We start from the raw sequence: 21,955 nt of genomic DNA on the forward strand, positions 1-21,955 counted from the left end.
GTGTTCCTTTTCCGGTCGTCCGGGTTATGAATGACGGCTGGCCCGGCGGTTTTTCCAGACACGCTGTGTGGTGTTTGTATCCCCCGTTTGGTCCTCTGGCGGAGACTCCAGAAGCGGCCTCGGAATCCCGGCTCGGGCGGGGCGGGACGGCGCAGGCGCCGGTGTCGCCGACACGTTCACGCACCCTCCCTGCCTGGCCGCGCCTCTGCGACCAGGTAAAGAGGGCGCTCGGGCCGCCGGCTCCGCAGTCCCGCCAACCCCCAAAGCCTCCTCTCTGCATCCGGGGCGACGGGGCTGACGATGCGGGGGAAAGGCCAGGGCTCGGGATGAGTGTTCCCTTCTCTCCCTGGCCCCTCGCTGCCCGCAGCTTCTGCGGGTGCGGGCTGGGGGCTGCGGGCTTCCTCCGCGGGTGGGGGGAGTGGAGCCGCTTCCAGCCGTTGGAGTCAGGGAGGCCGTGTGCCGCTGCTCAGTGTCGTTTTAAAACCTCTCGCATCACGCTTTAACTTTTTTGTCTCCTTTGGCACTTAGTTTTCCATCCTAGCGCTTCCCGACTGGAGACAGCAGTTCCTTCCAGGGGCATACTGCTTAACAGTTGCTCCAAAGGGCTTGTTTCATGTTGGGCCGTTTGCTTCTGCACAGCACCCCCGTGTTTCACTTCGGTTTTAAACTTCTGTAGAAAGTTTAACTTGCATGACAGTTGCTTTGGCTCCAAAAACGTTTACTAATACACGCACTTCCCATCCCAGCTCTGTACCTGGTTTGGGAATTAGGTGACTTGTGGGTTTTTTTCCTCCCCCCTTTTATTCTTAATGCCAGTATCCCTTAATGCCACCGTCCCATTCCTGCCGCGAGTTCTTGACTGTCAAGGAAATGCCGGCATTTAATAATGTATCTTGTGCTAAATTATTGATAATGAAGGTAGAATACTTCTACTTTTCCTAAGCCTATCTATAGAAGGTGTTTCAAGGAGAAAAATGCAAAAGCTGGCAAGAACTAATGATGTGACAGTTGTAAACATGACCATTTAAATATTGTAAAAATAAATTCTGTGTTATAAATACAACCGAGTGATTTGCTGTCATATTTAATAAAACATTAAGCTATGTGAGTTGTTTTTTTTAACTGCCTGGTGGGGAATATACACTACGCAGGATTGCCTTAAGCATGCTCATTATTTGAAATTGTGTTTGAGTTATACCTGAAGGCATCGTTTTAATAGGTCTCACTTCAAAAACAAGTCAAACAAATCAGTGCATTTGAGAATCATTTCATCAGTTCTTTATTTATTTATTTATACACTTTTAATTGTTTGCCTGCTTTAAACAAACCTCAAACTTCTGCAGGAGTGGGCTCATCAAGTTTTGTTGTTTTTTAACCTGTATTTAACTTTGTAGCTTCTCTAGGACCTGTGATTTGAAATAAAAATAAATACTGAGTATCCAGTTGGCTTTTCTAACAGGAAGAATTTAGCAAAACTTAAAACTTCACAAATTCTGAGGCCAGTCAACTAAAACACCTGTGGTATACAGAGTTCTCTAGTATATGTTGTTTTTATCTTCACGTATTCAAAGTAGTCTCCTGACTTCTCGTATGATTAGTACTTAAAATGCAAAGATTGAAACCATTTAGATCATAACAAGCACAGCTATTGTTTGCTGTAGGTATACAGTAATTTTATTTCAGGCTTGCTGATGTTTCTAACGCATTAGCATTTCATGCTGTGAATCCCTATTACTTACGAGGTCAGGCTTAGCTAGAGGCATTAAGATTCTCGGGCAACAGATGATTCGCTGATTCTCCAGAGAAAAGATGACACACTTCCCTTATGGCTAAGGTTTTTACTTTTAAACATCTTTTTTTCCACTTCTTGTCCAGATAAGGAAACAGCTAATTTCAATGATAGGGTTTTTTTTTTTTCCTAGGACTTAACTATATGCATAACCACATTACAAAATGTAATGAGCACTGAAATAGCTCAGTTTTTTTTCTTTCTTTTGTTAACCTTTAATATTTAAGGTAATTAGCTGATACCTAACTCTGTAGGGGCCAGTTGTTTTGTGTTTTAAAATCTACATTACTGTAAGAAAATGGGGTGAGATTTGCAGCCAAATAGTGTTATTTTGTGAAATGTATAAAACACAAGTTAAGTTCTAATATCCATAATGTTGAGGATTTGACGTAGGGAATTTAAATAGGTTTAAATTTAAGTTTTAATCTCTAAAAAAAATAAGAGTTTGCAGTTTTTCATACTTATAAACTGTGTTGAGCTATTTATTTTGTACAATATAAACAGTTAATATACATATGAGCTTAGGGTATCACATTTATATTCTACCATTTTGTGACTTCCTGACTTTTAGCCTCATTAACAAATAGATTAAAAAAATTTTTTTTTTCCATTGGTTTTTCAGAGAGAGTGGAAGGGAGGGAGGGGGGGAGAGAGAGAGAGAAACATCAGTGTGAAAGGGAAACGTCAATTGGTTGCCTCCCAGAGGCACCCCAACCAGGGATCGAACTCGCAACCTGGGTATGTGCTCTGATCTGGAATCCAAGTCTCAACCCTTCGGGGCAGGGGACAACACTCCAACAAACTGGAGCCACACTGGCCAGGGCTATGCTTTCCTTATATGTTTGGATGGATTCTAGTTATTATTTTTTCTAGTTCAGCTCACAGAGGTGATCTTATTTCTTCATTTTAATTTATACATAGATGGCTCTTAAAAACATATATTCAGTTGGAAGAGAAAGAATGGTGTCAGGAAGAATGGGGTTCCTGTTGTACCAAGACTAAAGTTCTCAGCAGTACTCTCATTACAGCGATTACTGATACTGATTTATGTACATTCATTCATTCTTGGAACAAAATTTCGAGTGCTGGTAATTTAAGCATCGGAGATGTAATGTCCAGTAATAGGTGCTATAAAGTAAACGAAAACAGGATAAGGGGCTAGTGAGTGATGAGAGTGCTTTTACAATTCAGGTTGTCAGGAGAGGCTGCTCTGAGTTAATATTCAGAGACCTCAGTGAAATGAAGGAGCAAACCATGTGTATCTTGAAGAAGAGCGTTCTAGGTAGAGGGAACAGCAGGTACAAAAATTCTCAAGTGTGAGTGTTCCTGGCATCTTCCAAGAACAGCAAGGAGAACTCGCTGGAGAGGAGCGAGCAGAGGGCAGAAGGGTAGGAGACGAGGTCAGGAAAGAGGGTAGCTGGGGTCACATTAGGCCCTATATAGACCATGTTAGGAAATTCAGGTTTTATTCTAAGTACTGAAGAGCCATTGGACGGTTGTGAGCGGGGGACATGATCTGATTTGTGTTTTTTGAAGGATCGCCCTGACTATTGGAGCATTGACTGCTGTGTGGAGAGTGGAGGAAACAGTTAATAGGCTTTTGCAGTGGTCTTTGTAAGAGCCGATGATGACTTAGATTGAGGCAATAGTGGTAGAGGTGCTAAGAAGTTGAGTTTAGCATATATTTCAAAGGTAGAAATAGTAGGTCATGGGGGGAAATAAAAGGAGTTGAGTTACTGGCTCAAGCATCTGGGTGAATGGTGTTGCCATTTTTACCAAGAATGGGACTAGACTAAGGAAAGAGAAACAGGTTTAGAAAAATGTCCTGAGTTGAGATGTCACATAGGATACAGGAGCCTGAAGTCCAGGGGAAAGGATATTGATGAGAAATAAAGGAGTCATAGATGATATTTAAACCTCTGGCACTGGAGACCACCTAGAACAGGGCTGTTATATTGTGAGTTGATGGCCCATTAATGGGTCTTGAAATCAGTGGATACGAACCAGCAACGAAAAGACAGCAAGCAGAAGCAGCACAGAGTAAAAAATAAGTATCTCCCGCGTAGGATATTCATAATTCTTTTGTTTCAGTTTTATTCTGTGTATAATGAGTTGTATTATAAAATGTATTTCTTATTGTCTGGCATGGTTAAAAGTTTGAAAGCCAGTGCTCCAAGGCGTGGATGTAGGTTGAGAACAGAGCAAAGCATTGAGCCAAGTGTCCCTAAGAGGCCCAAGAAGGATCCAACAGAGAATCAGGAAGAAACTATCAAAGCACTTACTCCAGTGCTAAAAGTGGTCAAATAAAACTGCCTTTAGAACAGGGTTTTTTCCAAGTATTGCTCAGAATAACGTAATTTCTTATGATCTTTACTTCAGTAAAATTGTTACATGCTGTTGAGTCGGCTCTGACTCCCGGCGACTGAATGAGCAACATCTACGACGTCCTGTCCTCAACAGCCCTGCTCAGTTGCAGACTCATGCCTATGGTTTCTTTTATGGAATCAATCTGTCTCATATCTGGTCTTCCTCTTTTCCTGCTGCCTTCTATTTTTCCCACCATTAGCATCTTTTCTAAAGAATCCTGCCTTATGACGTGCCCAAAGCAGGATGGCTTCAGTATTGCCATTTTTGCCTCCAGTGGTGTTTCAGGCTTAATTTGCTCTAGGACCCACCTGTTCATCTTCCTGGTGGTCCAGGGTACCCATAGAGCTCTCCTCCAACACTGTATTTCAATTTCCCCCCCTATCGGCTTTCTTCACCATCAGCTTTTGCATCTGTACATAGTAGCTGGGAATACGTGGGCACAGATGATCTTAGCCTTGGTCTCTAATGGTCACCTTGCTCTTGGTGACCTTTCCTAATTCTTCTAATTTCTGGTTTCCAAGTCTCAGCCTTCTCTTGCTTTCTCGGCTGCAGTCTTTTGGATTCCTGATTGAGTCAAGGTAAGCAAAATCTTTAACAATTCCAGTCTTCATTTTCTTTCCTCAAGTTGTGTGTTCTGTTGTCATGATTTTTGTCTTCTTAATGTTCAAATGCAGTCCTGCTTTGGCGCTTCTTTCATGTTCATAAGAAGTCAGTTCGTAGCACCGCTGCTCTCTGCCAGTAAGATAGTGTCATCTGCGTATCCTAAGTTATTGGTATTTCTCCCACCAACGTTCACTCCTCCTTCCTTGGAGTCTAGCCCAGGTTTTCATATAATATGTTCTGCATACAAATTAAACAGGGAGATAAAATTCACCCGTGTCGGACTCTGTCGCCTGTAGGAAACTGAAACTGTTGCTGCGATAAAATTTTAATGTGCTTTCATTTATGAAATTCTGAGTTTATAAAATAGTGCTATTTATATTAGAAAAATACAGATTTCTGAATGTTCTCAAATAAGGTCCCTTTATAGATTCAGTTAATTCTTTTGGATTGATGTATGATTCTCATTCAATTAATGGAAGTACAATGTACTTTGAAGGATTGTGAAGATTAGAATGAATGTCGATAAGGTCTCTGTGTTTGGCACATAGTGGGTGGAAAACAAAATGAGCATAATGTTATTTAGAATTCTATTCTTTGTATATTCATTTAACATATTAAGCTCCTATCAAATTCCAGGCACAGTGATATTTTCTTCCTTGAAAACAAATTAACTGGTCAACATTTTGTTGTAGTGATGTCCTTTTTGTTCTTTATTATATAATATATAACTTATCTATTATGTACTACTTAGTTGCTATAGATCCAGACTTGAATTTTGAGCATAAAACTTTGAAACTTTTTTTTCAGCTTCTGGAGAAATATGCCTATTTTCAATATGTTTATCCCCCCCCCCCCCGTGTGTGTATGTGGATTAGACAAGAAAACACCTATACAACTCATTTCCCTTTTCATATGTGAAATGTTTTAACTTATCAACACTAAGATATATTAATTAGAAGGAGAATTCAAGAAAAGTCTAAATGCCTAAAATATTAAAAATATGACTACATTGGTTGTTTAAACTGTCTTTGAAGATTCCCAAGTAATGAAACCAAGGCTTAAACATTTTCTTTTTACCTGTTTATTCCCTCTGCAACATTCCCTGGCATTTGCAGGAGGAGATGGAGATGCACACTCCATTGCTCTGTTCAGCCCCTAAAGTTTGGGGTTTCGTGTGCTGCTTTCTCACTTTCTTTCAGGAATGTAATACAGAGTAACAAGGGCTGTGTCCCTGAAGCTCTGGAAACCCAAGGGATGATTCTATAGGACCTACCTCTGTAAGCTCATGACAACATTAATGAACAAAGGAATTCTTTAGGTAGAAATAGGGAAGAAAAAGAGGGATTTCTTTGCCTATGGTATTTGCAAACTTTAAGCAAAAACTGTGTCCTACCCTGTTGGAAAAAGTAAAGACACAGTACAGGCCAAAAACATACAAAATTTGTACAAGTTTGCTAATGCTTAATATTTATTTTAGGAATTACATTAGTACTTTATGAGGAGAAATTGCCCAGGGAGAGTAATTTTTTTAAACTCCAAGATCATTAAGTAACATCTTTAATCTCCTAGGAAGAAAACATCAACATCTATATTGGAAAAAATAAATTTTGTTAAGAACCAACAGTACTTTGCATTTTCTCTCAGGCATCTCATTAATTTTTAGATATCTCCATGGGCAGGTTATTGCTATTCTATCTCATTGACATTTAGCATTTATAAGTGCTTATGGAGAGAATAGTTTGTATGTAAAAGCCCACTCTCAAGGTTCTTATGTGCCTTAGAATGTAGCAAATATGCACAAACCTCAATTAAAAAAAAATTCTACATTTCCTAAATAAAAAGCTGTACCATAGCATGACATTGTTTTCAGGTTTTTGTTTTAAGTGTTAGGACCAGTCTCATAATTGCTGTTTTCTAGACTGCTGGGCAAATGAAATCAATCATGTTTTATTTCAAATCTGATTCTTGAAGCACTTAGGGATCTTCTTTATAGTATCCCACTGTCAGAAGGAGTTAAGAGAAATGGTAAATTAGTAGGCAATAGATTTGCAGGGGCAAACTCCTCAAAGAGAGTATCAGTTTCCTAGAAAGTGTTGGTTTTTTGCCTGTTGGCTTTAATATTCTCTCTCTCTCTCTCTCTCTCTCTCTCTCTCTCTCTCTCTCTATATATATATATATATATATATATACACACACACACACACACACACACACACACATACACACACATATGTGTATATATATATGTGCATATGTGTGTGTGTGTGTGTGTGTGTGTATATATATATGTTTTTAAAACTATAGCTCTAGGTTTAAAAAAAAAGGTAAGCTCAGGGAAAAATGGTTTCCATGGGTTAAAAAGTTGTTGCTTTTAAGTTACATGAACTAATTTTCCTCTAGATAATCTTTTAAAGAGGTAACAAACCAGGGAGTACATCTGTTGTGTTTTAAAAGAAATAGAAAACAGTAGTGATTATTTGCATTATCAAGAGGTTTTCTAAGACAGTATCTTGATAACTATATACCTTTGTTATGATGGGTTATTATCTCTTTAATAAAAATGTTGAGAACCAAAAAGCTTAGAGTATTTGTCTATTTTGCTTTTGATTTAAAAAAATAATCTAAGGAATTTAGAACATTAAAGGAAATTTAGTATGTTGAAGATTTCTTAAAATTTAGGGTACTAACATTTCAAATACACTTAAAAGAAAGAGTTGCATGTGTAATTTTTATGGGCTTTTAAAATAAATTTTATCCTAATAATACCATTTTCCTATTGCTACGTGCTTCCATGGTGAATGCTTTTAGAGAGTGCCATCTAGTGTCAATTTTTGAGTTGTAATTTATGGATAGGAACGTGGGGAATTTTAGACCCAGGAATTGTATAAATCAAACAAAAAGTTATAATTGATGAGTCTTCAGGACTATGACTTGAAAATACCATCAATAATTAGACCTCAAAATTGTGTATGCTTGCATCTTTAAAATAATCAGTGTTTATATTCCTCCATGCATTCATTCAACAAATACTTTTTGATTTCATATATATAGCAGGCGCTGTTTTAGGAACAGGAGTGAACAAAACAAAATCTCTAGTCATGGAACATTTTAGCTGGACAGACAAATATAGAGAATGTTGCAACAGTGATAAGGGCTATGAAGAAAAGTATAGAAGGGGATAGAAGTTTTTTGTTTGTTTGTTTTTCCAGGGTTCAAGATTTAAATATAGTAGGCAGGGAATATCTCAGAAGTTCATACCTGAGTAAGTGCCTGAAGGATATGAGGGAGTGTTCCAGGCACTGGAAACATCAAGTGCAAAGGCCCTGGGGTGGGAATGTACCTAATATCTTAGAGGAATGACAAGGCATTTTGGCTGGAGTAGTGGGTAGTAAAGTAAGTTGAAATGAACTCAGAGACATAGAAAGGATTAGAGCAAAGAGATCTTTGTAGGCCATTGTAGAAACTTTGCCTTTTCTCTAAGTAGGATGGGAAGACATTGGAGGGTTTGAGCAGAGTAGTGACATAATCTGACTTCATTTTTGACAGGATCACTTTAGCTGCTATTTTGAAAATAGACTAGAGGGGGAGGTAGGATGGGAAGCAATGTTAGGAGGCAAACGCTGTAATTCAGAAGAAGAGAGGTGACGGTGCTTTGGGTTACAGTGGAGGGAGTGGAGATAGTTTGAAATGGTCAGATTCTAGATCTATATTATAGGTAGAGCCAAAATATCATTTTAATGAACTGGTTATGGAGGTGTGAAAGAAAAGAGAATTAACAATGACTCCCAAGTGTTTGGCCTGAGCAGCTAGAAGAATGGTGTTCTATTACCTGAGACGGGAAAGGTAGACGAGGGGCAGATTTCGGGGCTGGGGGAGAATAAAGAACTTGATTTGGGATCTGTTAACTTTGAGCTATCTCAGATATCAACATCTAAGTTATGAGGAAATTCAATTATTTTCCTCTTGTGACTCAGCATGCAATAGCTCATCACATACCAAAACCCACTTACTTTAGGAGAATCCATTTCTCATGAGGAAGTAAATATACCCCCCTGATTATTATGTTGCAGGGTCATAAATCAGAAAGAGTGTGGGAGGACCAGCATTGTCAAAGCTTCTCAAGGCTACTCTCCCCAGACAACTCTCAGTATTCTTGGTGATTTCTTATTTTCCATTCTATTCATTTCTTGTTCTCACCTGTACTGAAACCCCAAAGTACTTGATGGGGAGGGCTCTATTGCAAAGCACCCGAGTTTGCTCATTTTAAAAGAGCTGGGTATAAAATTACCCCTAAGACTAGTCAGTTGCAGAGGGTGGATATCTTTCTTTTTGGGAGCCATTTATTCAGTCCAGGAACAAATTCATGTAGAATCTGACCAATCACAAATCCTTGCTGATTTTTAGAGCACGCTTTTATAATATTCCTCTTTTAGCTTCTAAATTATTATATTCTAAGGCTTATAACCACTTCCATTTATGCTTCAGGTGATCCAATGAAAGAAGAAAATGAAAGGCGTAAAGAAAAGTCTTACAGAAGAATATCTGTACCTGGACTTTTCTCACCAAATAGAAGGGTGCATTTTTCCACTTCATACATCTGCAGCTTTATTTTTGTTATCATACTGTGACTGCAAAATCTTTAAAGTTCGTTTAGTCCTTACCAGAGAAAGTACAGACGTTTCACTACTTAAAAATGTACTGTCACAGGATGTCGAAGTACAGATAATTTCGAGACAAGAACTTCCACCGATAGTCCAGAATTGCCGTTTACCTGCAATAGTAGAAAGACCAGACACTTTCTGTAGAGCAGGACTAGCGGTTGTACTGAGACACATCATCCAGAAGTCATATGAAGCAGACCCCTCCAAGACGGACATTTTGGAACTTCTGGGTTTTAAAAAGACTTGCTTGAAAGCCTGTGCTGAGGTAAGTATAATGTCTCTTTTCTGTTATTTAAAGCCATGTAGTGATAACACATTCACTTAAACATTGATATTAACTTTCTACTAGAAACTGGAATTTCATTCCTTTAAAACAACCTACAGTAACCAATGAAATAAAGTAGCTTGTCACCTATGCCAATACTGAAATATACAAATTTAAGATTTAATTTCTGAGTTTTGGAGATATTAGAGAATGACTTCTTTTTTTATCTCTTAATTACATTGAGGATTTTTACAGGGAACTTTTACATATGAACAGGAGCTTAAATAGTAATGCTTTGGAAACCTACTTTTTTGGGGAGTGTACTTTATTATTATTTATTTATTTTAAAATATATATATATATGTTTTATTGATTTCAGAGAGCAGAAGGGAGAGAGGGAGAGAGAGAGAGAGACATCAATGATGAGAGAGAGTCATTGATTGGCTGCCTCCTGCACACCTCCCACTGGGGATGGAGCTGCAACCTGGGCATGTGCCCCGACTGGGAATCAAACCCTGACCTGGTTCATGAGTCTATGCTCAGCCACTGAGCCACTCCAGCCAGGCTGGGGGTGTTGTACTTTAAAGGCTTTGGGAAGTAAGGATTTATTCAGTAAGAGGATACAGATGGATAGCATGTATTCCAGATACATGAATGCTAAGCCTCCATTGTTTTATGTTATCACTTCTGAAACACTGTAAATATGTCTTGATATAGCACAATAGCCTAGCTCAGGGATGGTTTAGCTCAAGACACATTTTCTAAGCCAGTCTTATTTCCCAATAGAAAGCTATTTTTCTTCAAGCCATGTTGAAAGTAAAGAATTATTTTACTTCTTGTTTTATTTTGTAGGTTAGTCAGTGGACCAGGCTATGTGAACTCACTATCCCTTTAGCTGTTGAGAATTTTCTCCAAGAATCTTCTGACCAGCGCCCAACCATCCCTACAGAAATCCTGCAGCTCGAGAAAAAGCTCAGTGAGCCTGTGAGAGTGCACAACGATGACAAGCTCCGTCGGCAGAAGCTGAAGCAGCAGAAGGCTGCCAGAGTGGGGCCTGCCCTTGCCAAGGGGGAAACGGAGAGCAAGGTCCATAGCCAGGAAACGCCTGAAGAGCTGGACCCTTCGTCACAGAGCGTGGAACTGAACGTGGCATTCTCAAAGCTCATGGTGCAGGAAGAACCAGCCGCTACCAACAGGGAACCGTCTCACATCAGAAAAGCGAAGGCCTCTGACCTGCCCCCTCTGGAGCATGTGTTCGCAGAAGGCCTGTACTTCACTCTGACAGACATTGTGCTCTTGCCCTGCATCCATCAGTTTTTGGTAAGGTTTATCGGGAGTGGATGCGTTATTATAAGTTTCAGTGTATAAAATTGCTTAGGTTTGAATCCCAGTTCCACTTCTTGCTATTGTTATGCTCCTGGGCAAGTTATCATCTGTCTCCATTTTCTCGGGGGTAACAATAGTACCCATCTAATAGGACCAGTGTGAGGAATAAATGATAATGTGTAAATTGTGGACAACAGTGTTGGGCACACAGTAAGCTCTCAATAAATGTTAGTAATTATTATGACTTTTAACTTGGAGTTGCTAAAACGTTATCAATTGATATGATAATTAATTTCAAATTGCTATTGTGATCCTCTTCTTAGATTAGAGGGTCCATTGTTACAGCACCAAAAGTTCTTGTCAGCCATCGTTTATGATTAGGTAGTCACTTAAAATACTAATTTAATTATGTTAGCTGTTCTCAAGTCAGAAATCTTTTATCCTCACCTGTATGCCCCTCTGTCGTCCATAAGATTACCTGGAAAGTTCTTTTTCCCAGCAGGGGGATGGAGATATATCTATTCCCCCACCTCCCACCCCCTCCCTGTCTGGAGGGAAGAAAGGAGTTATTTTGTGAAAGTAACATCGAAGTGAGCATGCGAAGCTGTAGCTCTCTAGCTCTCTACCAGGTGGTTTTCAAGAGCTGCATTTTTCCTGCTTTGAAGTATTTTACCTTTTCCCCTGCTAAGGAATCAGGCACCAGATTTCATTCTCATTATATATTACCAAAATTATAGGTATCTCTACTGACAGATGAGAAGAGACTTCTAAGGAAAATCCATATATTTGGAGCCAGAAAATCACTAAGTTAGGTGGTATTAATCAATTGGCATTTTCATAAAGAACATTTCTCTTCAAAATGGAGATAAGGCAAGATTGGGAACCAAAATAACTTCAGAATTGAAGGATGTTAAAAGATTCAGGAATTGTTTAGATGTTGATTAGTATTTTAAATGTCATAGATATTCATATTGTCCATTGAGCTGGGTGGGGGGAAAATATCTTTTTTTGTTCCTTGTCAATCTAAATTCTCAATCTAAAATTCCTAAATTATCAATCTAAAGCCTTGACTGACTTCTCCCCTCTATTACCAACTTCAGCCATTAGAGCAGTCATTTGATATGTTATGAAATACTGTTGATGGTCTCCTTGAAGAACTATACTTGTTTCTAATATCATAGAAATTGAACCAAAGTGGCACATCCATGAATTCATTAATTGGAGAAATTTATTGAAGGCCTGCTGTATATGCCAGGCACTGCTATAGGCGCTAGGAATCCAATGATGACCAAGACAGATAAGGTCCAGCCCTCATGGTGTTGATATTCTCTCTAGTAGGATGAGATAGAAATGAACAAGTAAACAAATAAATAATATATATTTAAATAATGTAATTGCTACAAAGAAAATAAGGCAAGGTGATAGAGAAGATGAGTATTTGCTTTCAAACTCAACAGAACATAAAAAATTAGATTCACCTGCGTGAAGGTAATTTTCACTCATTATCCAGACATCCATCTTCAGCTAGTTTGCATTTGATTTAGCTTAATTTAAATACTATTTACCTGATTAGGGTCAATTGAGGTTGAAGCGTTCCTAATTGAGCGGGGGTTTTCCTCCTCTTTAATCAGGCAGTGCACCTACTGACTACTACTGAGTAAACCTGCCTGATGCTGCAAAGAGAAGCTTGTTTTCATCTCAATTTTAAATGGGGGAAAACTTGTACACTCAGCCTTTTGTGTTCCATGTGTTCTGTGATTAAATTCTTCTCGACATTCATATGTAAACTAATTCTCAAAATATTTTCCTTTGTTTGTTTTTATTTTACCTGGATCTGTACCTCTTCTTTCAGGAATTACTCTTCGCCAAAGCCTTGATGTTATTTCTGTTATATTTATTTTCCTCCTTTCAGTCATCTTGGGTTAGGAAGCAGTCATTTTAGTTCACACAGTGGCTGCGATGCTGAGCCCGTGTGCTTGTGCTAGCACACACGGCAGTGATGGAGTAGCAGGCCTAGTGGTTAGGGTCAGTTCATGATCAGGAATCAAGGTCAGCTTACCAGGGCTGGATCAGAAACACGGAGCTGAACCGTAAGCCAGGGTGTGTAGTCACAGGAATAAGGCCAAGGACCTAGAGGAGCAGTCAGTTTTTGATCCTGCTCATTACAGGGCTCACCTAAACATTTGTCAGTTATGACATGTTTTGGAAGAGTAGACATAACTAAGAAAACGACATGAAATAAGTTCAAGATGTTTTGTATAGTAAGTAATCGGAAAGTAATACAAAGGAGGAGATATTTTGGATAGACGTAACATCTTGCTTCTCTTTTTATTCAAACGAGTTTTTCTGCCTCTATTACAAAGCCACTAGGGGTTCATTGTGCACCCTTGGTAGTATAATTTTTACTGTTGTTTGAAGAATAAATTCTCTTGTTTTCTTGTCCTGAAGTAACTCTGTGATGTTTATAATGGTTTTGATTTTATCAGCCAGGTAAATTTTTAAAAATATCTTTTTTTAGGGACAAATTTAATTTCCATTTCGCACATTTTTCACTAGGCACTTCCTTAAGTGTATCTTGCTGAGTGTAATGAATGTGGTTTGGTACCCACTGAGCTGTCCGGATGTTGTAGAGCAGCCTGGCATGCTGATGAAGTGGGATGGATGGTCTGCCTTGCAGAGTAGAACTCCTCTGTTCCTTTTAAACGTGAATTATTATTACATATTCACAACTTATTTTCAAAAAGAAGGAAAGACACCATATACATCTAACAGATAAGAATAAATCACTGCCAAGGAGAGTAAAAGAAAAGTGAGAAAATGAAAACATTTCTTATTTGATGAATTTATCACGGCTTAAGCTCAGTTCCCTTAGCACGTAATTTATTTCCACGCAATTAAGAATTTTGGTGAGAATTATAAACCAAATTACAAACCAATTATTTTGACTTCTGGAGCACAATTTAGACAGTGTTTTCCAAACTTTACTTCCATAGTAAATAATGTGTTTTCCAGGGTGCGTAAGCATATAAATACAAGTATGCATTTTTATGTTATATATTAAAACGTAACTATATTTATAAAATAATCCATGTTAGTACATGCTGTGTATTTTCACATTTTCTATGTTATTTTACCTTTTTTTATTCCTGTCTCCCCACCTCCTTCCCTTTGGCAGTCATCAGATTGTTCTCTATATCTATGGATATGTTTCTCTTCTGTTCATTCATCTATTAGGTTTTTTTAGACTCCACATATAAGTGAGATAATATCGTATTTGTCTTTGTCAGACTAACTTCACTTAACATAATACCTCTAGGTTCATCCATGTTTTTGCAAATGGCAAGATTTCAACTTTTTATTACCTGCATAATAGTCCATTGTACCACCTTCTTTGTCCATTCATCTATTCCTCTAACAGTGGACACCTAGGTTGCTTCCATACCTTGACTATTACTAGTAATGCTACAGTGAACATAGGGGTGCATAATATCTTTTCAAGTTAATGTATTTTCTTCAAATAATACCCACAAGTGGAATTGCTGGGTCTTATGGAAACTCTGTTTTTAATTTTTTGAGGAATCTCTATACAGTTTTCCATAGTGGCTGCACTAACTTACAATTCCACCAATAGTGCACGAGGGTTCCCTTTTCTCCACATTCTCACCAGCACTTGTTATTTGTTGATTTATTGATGATAGCTATTCTGACAAGTAGAAAATGATATCTCATTGTAGGTTTTATTTACATTTCCCTGCTGATTAGTGATGCTGAGCATCTTTTCTTGTGTCTGCTGGCCCTCTGTATGTCTTCTTGAAGAAATGTCTAGCCCGGCTGGGCATGGCTCAGTGGGTGAGCATGGACCTAGGATCCAGGAGATCAGAGTTCAATTCCTGGTCAGGGCACATGCCCGTGTAGGGGGGTGTAGGAGGCAGCCGATCAATGACTCATCATTGATGTTTCAATTCTCTCTCTCCCTCTCCCTTCCTTTCTTTGATATCAATAAAGATATATTTTTTTTAAAAAAGAAATAAATATCTATTCAGGTGCTGTGCCTATTTTTTGATTGGATTGTCTGCTTTGCTTTTTTTTGGTATTGTATGAGTAATTTATATTTTGGATATTAGCCCTGTACCAGTGTATCATTTGTGAATACTTTCTCCCATTCAGTAGGTTATCTTGTTTTCTTGATGGTTTCTTCACTGTGCAAATATTTTTTTAGTTTTATATAGTCCCATTTGTTTATTTTTTTCTTTTATTTCCATGCCTTGAGGAAATATACCCAAAAAGATGTTGGTAAAAGCCATGTCAAAGAGTTTACTGCCTGTGTTTCCTTCTGGAAGTTTTATGGTTTCAGGTCTTTAACCCATTTTGAGTTTATTTTTTATCTGGTGTAAGGGAGCGGTCCAATTTCTTTTCTTTTTCCATGTATCTGTCCAGTTTTGCCAACACCACCTATTAAAGAGACTACCTTTATCCCACTGTATATCCTTGCCTTCACTGACCACATAAGTGAGGGTTTATTTTGGGGCTCTCTCTTCTATTCCACTGATCTATATGCCTGTTTTTATACCAGTACCATACTGTTTTGCTTATTGTGCCTTTGTAGTATAATTTGATACCAGGGAGCACAATACCTCCTACTTTGTTCTTTCTCAGGATTTGTTTGGCTATTCGGGGTCTTTGTGATTCCATATAAATGTTAGGATTAGTTGTTCTAATTTTGAGAAGATTTTCATTGCTATTTCAATAGAGGTTGCATTGAATCTGTATATTACTTTAGGTAGTAATGACATTTTAACAATATTAATTTTTCCAGTACACGAGCAAGGCATACCCTTCCATTTATTTGCATGTTGTTGAGTATCTTTCTTTAACGTCTTATAGTTTTTAGAATACAGGTCTTTCACCTCTTTGGTTAAGTTTATCCCTATTTTATACTTCTTGATGTGATTGTAAATGGAATTATTTTCTTAATTTCTTCTTCTGATCATTTGTTATTGGTGTATAAAAACACAACAGATCTCTGCATATTGACTCTGTGTCCTGCAACTTTACTGAAGCCATTTATTAGTTGTATAATAGTTTTTTGGTAGAGTTTTTAGGGTTTTCTACATATACTATCATGTCATCTGCAAATAATGAGGATTTTACTTCTTTCCAATTTGGATGCCTTTTATTTCTTCATCTTTTCTGGTTGATGTGGCTAGGACTTCCAGTAATATATTGAATAGAAGTAGTGAAAGTGGGCATCCTTGTCTTGTTCCTGATAATGTTATTTTGTTTTTTAAAAATCTACATTGATTTCATGATCTCCTAATTGGTCATAAAAAGCAGTTTGAAAAATTGGTGATTATTCTTTGAAGGTAATAAATGGTTTCTTGGTCATTCTTTATTCGCTAAATAGCTTGTATTTTTTTTTAAATCCTCACCTGAGGATTTTTTTCCATTGCTTTTTTAGAGAGTGTCGAAGAGCAGGAGAGAGGGAGAGAGAAAGAGAAACATTGATGTGAGAGAGACACATCGACTGGTTGTCCCCCTCCCCCCCCCGCAACCGAGGTATGTGCCCTTGAACAGAAATCAAACCCACGACCCTTTGGTGCACAGGCTGACACTCTAACCACTGAACCACACCGGCCAGGACAAGAGCTTATATTTTTGCAAGGCAGTATTTTAAGTGTTGCAGTGTATAGAGTTGAACATAAACTCTGCCCTTATAACAAATTATGTGTGCTTATTTAACCTTAAAGTCCAGTTAAAATAAAGTAAATATGCAGGCTGTCCCCCCAAAACTGTATGCACACTTTAATAGCTGATAACTCAATTTTGAAAATGAAATGTATTTTAATAAACACTACGTTTATAATTATTCAAAGTGTGTGTATACATTTTTAGGGGGCACCCTATATATACACCTGTGAATTTTTTAAATTAACTTTCTGTGCTTTCTGGCTCTTGCTTTGGTACTGACTATTGCTAGATATACTTGTAGAAATTTTCTGTAACTCAACCTTTTTACTTATTTATCTGTTCATAATCATAAATCATGATCTATTTGTGACATTATAACTTTCTATGGAAACAGCATTCAGTGCATTGCAAAGAAGCAAGAAGAGACTATTTTTAAAGAAATTGAAGTTTGGTGGTGGTGCTAGGGAGACAGCATCCAAGCACTTTGAATAATAAAAGCCTTTAGTGCTGTATCATAATTAAAAGAAACAAATGCAACTACCTGGATGAATCTCAGAAACATAATGCTAAGTGAAAATAAACAAGCACAGACACATTTTGTGATTTCATTGATATGAAATCCCAGAAAAGGCAAAATTATACACATGGAAAGTAGAACAGTGGTTACCTGCAACTGACTGAGAGAACAGAGATTGACTGTAAATGGTCACAAGGGAACTTCTTGGTGTAACTTAAGTGTTCTTGTATAGATTATAGTGTTAGTTGCATAAGTGTATACATTTAGTAAAACTCATTTTTTGAACTCTACACTTAATATGTGTAAGTGTTATGGTATGAAAATTACTTCAATATAGCTGTCATCAACAAAAAATATATAATAATAATGTGTTTTGTTCTTTTTCTGCCTAGTTAATTATCTGCAAAAAACTTTCTGAAAAGCTGGTAGAATTCCCACTGTTGGCCGCTTGGTACCAGAGGATTCAGGAAGTGCCAAAAGTAAAAACAGCAGCTTCTCAGTGTGGGATCCACTTGTTCCATTTACCAGAGTCGCTGGCTACGTCAAATGAACAGCATCCAGACTTAAATGAGGCCCCAGCTGTAGAGGAACAAAATGATCCTTCATTTATAGGAGGACCGAGACCCACTATGACCAAGTTAATGGTATTTAAGTTGTTTTCATTAAAATTTTCTTTGAAAAATTTCTTGTGATAGTGTTACCCTAACTTGTAATCATTTGTTGATATTATTTGTTATAAATTTTATTTGTAACTGTCTTATATCACTCTTGATCAATTAATATTTCTATTAGCATTTTGCATTTAAGTGAGATATAGTAAGTTGAAGGATTTTAACATTATGTGTCTTTGGAGCCAAATAAGTCAGAATATGTATTTGTAAACAGTATTTTTCTCAAAACTTTTTTTTTTTAATATTTAAGACACCAAGGTCATATTACACCTGGTCAAATTTATTGTTTTACCTGATAAATTTTTTGTTGCAAGGATTTGATTTTAAGGTTTTTAAAATTTTGAGATGATGATTTAAATTAAGGAAATATGAAGATGAGTATCTCAGTTTACGCTCTGAGATTCTTCTAAATTTTTAAGATTTTTTAATTCTCTGAACTTTGTTTTTACCTTACTCTTTGATTGCAGTACTCTTTTATATAGTAACACATGATTTAGTTTTCTCTCTTCACAGCATAATTTGTTTCTGATAGTGCTAATTGTGTAAGTTTTCACCAATAGTGTTTCTTTTTGCCACCACTCAAGACAGTCTACAAAAATGTTTTGCTTTTAACAGGCTATTTGAAGGTTTATTTGAATAGAGAATTTCTGAAGTAATTTGAGCTGTGCATCTGAGTTGTATTGGAAACATATTCATTATATTTTTCTACTTGGGTTAGGAATCATTTGAGTTCTATAGTTAACAGGACATTTGTGGATTTAGAAAAGCATAAGAAGATTTTAGTAATGACACCAGTCCCTTATTTCTTCAGCTAAGCTTTGTTAGCCTAGTGATGAAACAATGAAACAGGATTATATAGTTGATTTTAGAAGCTGTCAATGCATGTGCAAAATTTGATGTGCCTTGATCAGATGGTTACACTGTTCATCTCCTGAATATTCTTAAATCAATAATCATAAGGAGAGTAATCTGCTTTGTATTAAAATACTAAATTAAAAAAAATTTAAATTTAACAAACCAAAAATTTGTGCTTTTAATTCATACTTGTGCAGAGTCTTGAAAGAAAGATCAGCAATTCAGATTTTTCTATCTGTGCTTTTCCAGCAATAGAATGACATTAGGAAAGATATTTGCATTTTACAAATTTAAAAATATTTTTTAAAAGGGAGATAAATAACTAAAATTTAAATTCAGAAAAAGTTAATAAACAATTATAAAAATAAGCCCTATTGTAATGATATAAAAATACAAAGAAATACTGAGTTTTTAATTTACAGGGGGGGTTGTTAGTTTAGGTCCTCCAAGAAGGGTTCAACTCCAAGATAGGGTTAGATAATCAAGAGGCCTACTGAGGAAACATCAGTGAGAGAAAGGGGGGAGGGAGCCCAAGGAGACTGGCAGAGCCTTCAGTCATGATGCAGATTTGACCCCTGTGCATCAGACAGGAAAGGAAGGAAGGTCGGGTCCGAAAATTCTTACACTAAGTGCAGTTCTAAGAAAGTTTTGGCAAGTCATTGGGGAATCCTTGAGCTTGAACCATCTACCAGAGAGTTCCATATTTCTCAGGAATGGGTCTGCCTTAGTGTCCCTGCCACTGTCAGTCATTGATTTGGGAGCAGTCCATTTGAAGACTAAACTAGGGTCAGGTGACTTGAATTCTAGTCTCAGCTTTGTAGCCGCACTGACATTGTGACCTTCAGTAAGTCATCTAGCTAAAAGATATCAATTCCTGAATTTATAAATTAGGAGAGTATAGTAGACATTCTGTATGATTGATTTTTTTATTTTAACTCTTATGGTTGTATAAAAATTGACTGAGACATTACATTTATAATTTTAAAAGAGGAATGCTCAAATCTGAAAAGTAGTTAAAATTTTTATTTTTATTTAATTCAAATTTGATTGTCGATACAATAAAATTACTTTTTTTTAATAGGGCATTGTTTTTGCTACTTACTAGTGGATTTCTCTATTGACATATTTTTGGAAGGCAGTAAATATATCAAATTAATATATTATGAGAATATATTGATTTTAATTAGACAGTAACTTTTCATTTCTGTAGAGTCATAATATTTTGTGCCAATTACAAGAGGATGTGTGAAATTGGTGCTAATAGAAGTATAAAATAGTTAAATATTTCTTAGGGACACTCACATCTCACTTTTTTTTCCCCTTCTGTATTCTTTGGCACAATCTTATCTCCACAATTTCCCGTATTTTCCAGAAGTTTTAAATTTATTTATTTAGTCAGACCAAAAAATGTACATGTCTACTAAACACCAGGCACTGGCCTGAATATTGGATATATGAAGAACCAATTGGACTGTTCTCATGGTGCATACATTCTGGTGGGGGAAGTAAATAAAGAAAAAACACATTAGGTAATGATAAGTGCTGTAAAAAATGATGTATGATAAGAGTGGAGGTGATTGGGGTAGGAATCCATTTAGGTAGGATGGTCAAGAAGGCTTATCAGATTAGGTGAAGACATTGAACAAATAACCTGAATAAACTGAAGATTTGGAGAAAATGTTCTAGGCAGAGGATGACACTGGTAAAAAGACCCGGAGAAAATCTGTAGAGGCAAAGTAGATAGTGGTTGCCTAGGGCAAGGATCTGAGGGGGAGCAGTGAGAGTCTCTGCTAATGGGTTGGGACTTCTTTGTGAAGTGATGAAAATGTTCTCAAAATAGATAGAGATGATGGTTGCCCAACTGTGAACATTCTAAAAACCATTGAATTGTGTGCTTTAAAGGGGTAAATTTTATGACATAAATTATATGTCAATATAATTGTATTCTTTAAAGACTCTAGAATAGGAATGAGTTTGGTGAAATGAAGAATAGCAAAAAGTTCAATATGGGTGGCTAGAATAAGGAATAGGATAGAGAGGTAAATGATGTCAGAAAGACTAATGTGTTTATCTTCCTGGAGGCAAGCGAGTGCTCTAGGGCTCTAGACCTATCTATCTAGCTATATCTCTACCCCAACCAAAGAATCTTTATACTATTTCCTTTGGGACAGGGATTTTGCTAATTTTAATAATGGAAAGCAATCTCATGAACTAACTGATATAAACAAGTTAATGATAGATTCTCAAGGGTTTTTCTTTTGAATAAGATACTACTGGAGATAAAAAAAAATTTACATGAACCATGGATGTTTATTCTGTGGGCTGTGGACCCAGAACTTGATTGGGAGGAGTCTGGGAATTCATGGGTATGCCATGCCACTTTCTGTTGATCAAATAAATAAATGTACAAGTTTTAACATGATAAAGAAGTCTGAGAATTTTTGATATATTGAAAAGTGGTCCTCATTCTTGAAAATGTTGTTAACTGTTTGGTTAAACCAGAGGAATTATTTTCTAAAGACATTGCTGGAACTTGTAAAAGACTGGTATAGATGATATTTTTTGAGCATATGTTGAAGTGGGGCTTTTTGGTCTTGTGAATATAGCTCCTAAGTTGTGACAATTTTCATATATGTAAATACAGATATTGATGGACATATGCAGAGTCAGTTTTTGATCACCTCTGTGTGGATTGTTTTTGATAAAATTTTAACCTCAGGTGACTTTTCTCTTTGATACCCAATATATTTCTAGGTAGCTCATTACTTTTATGTATTTTCAGGTAATAATTTTTAAATATCATTATTTTTATTATCTCAGTGTAAAAATAATAGGAAAGTAGCTGCTGTCAAAACACTCAATATATTATATTTCTTATGTAACCAAATATTTTGAGGAAAATCTGATGATTGTTGATAATTATGTTCTTCCTTGCTAGTATAGAAAACATAAATTTGACCTTGTAGTACATAAGATTTTGTTAATTCATTAATCTGGAAAGGGCCTATTTCCTTCTTTAGGAAAAAGGCATTGAAGTGATGTTTTCTCCCCACCCTTGCCCTACTTGGACCCTTGATTGGAACAGTCTTCCTGCAGCAGTGAGCCCAAAGGAAGGTAAGTTTTTTTATCTCCTTTTATTTTTACTCATAATGTGGATAGCCACTTCAGATCCACCTTCTAATTCTTTAATTTTCTTTTTGGCTATATCTAAAA

The 21,955-nt window shown here is 36.8% G+C and overlaps 1 protein-coding gene across 3 annotated transcripts in view; it reads left to right on the top strand.

Moving 5' to 3' along the window:
- GSTCD (glutathione S-transferase C-terminal domain containing) overlaps positions 1 to 21,955 on the top strand; it is a 113,543-nt gene that overhangs the window by 75 nt on the left and 91,513 nt on the right. For 2 of the 3 annotated variants that reach the window (XM_081117441.1, XM_081117443.1), the window contains exons 1-5: positions 64 to 215; positions 9,245 to 9,685; positions 10,538 to 11,005; positions 17,609 to 17,860; positions 21,763 to 21,856. In XM_081117441.1, the coding sequence (XP_080973567.1) occupies positions 9,266 to 9,685; positions 10,538 to 11,005; positions 17,609 to 17,860; positions 21,763 to 21,856 (1,234 nt within the window). In that variant the 5' untranslated portion in view covers positions 64 to 215; positions 9,245 to 9,265. Of the gene's footprint in view, positions 1 to 63; positions 216 to 9,244; positions 9,686 to 10,537; positions 11,006 to 17,608; positions 17,861 to 21,762; positions 21,857 to 21,955 lie in introns of those variants that run through there. The other variant, XM_081117442.1, reaches the window with a different exon arrangement.

Source organism: Miniopterus schreibersii (genome assembly GCF_964146895.1).
Source record: "Miniopterus schreibersii genome assembly, chromosome: 1".
Lineage (NCBI taxonomy): Eukaryota > Metazoa > Chordata > Mammalia > Chiroptera > Miniopteridae > Miniopterus > Miniopterus schreibersii.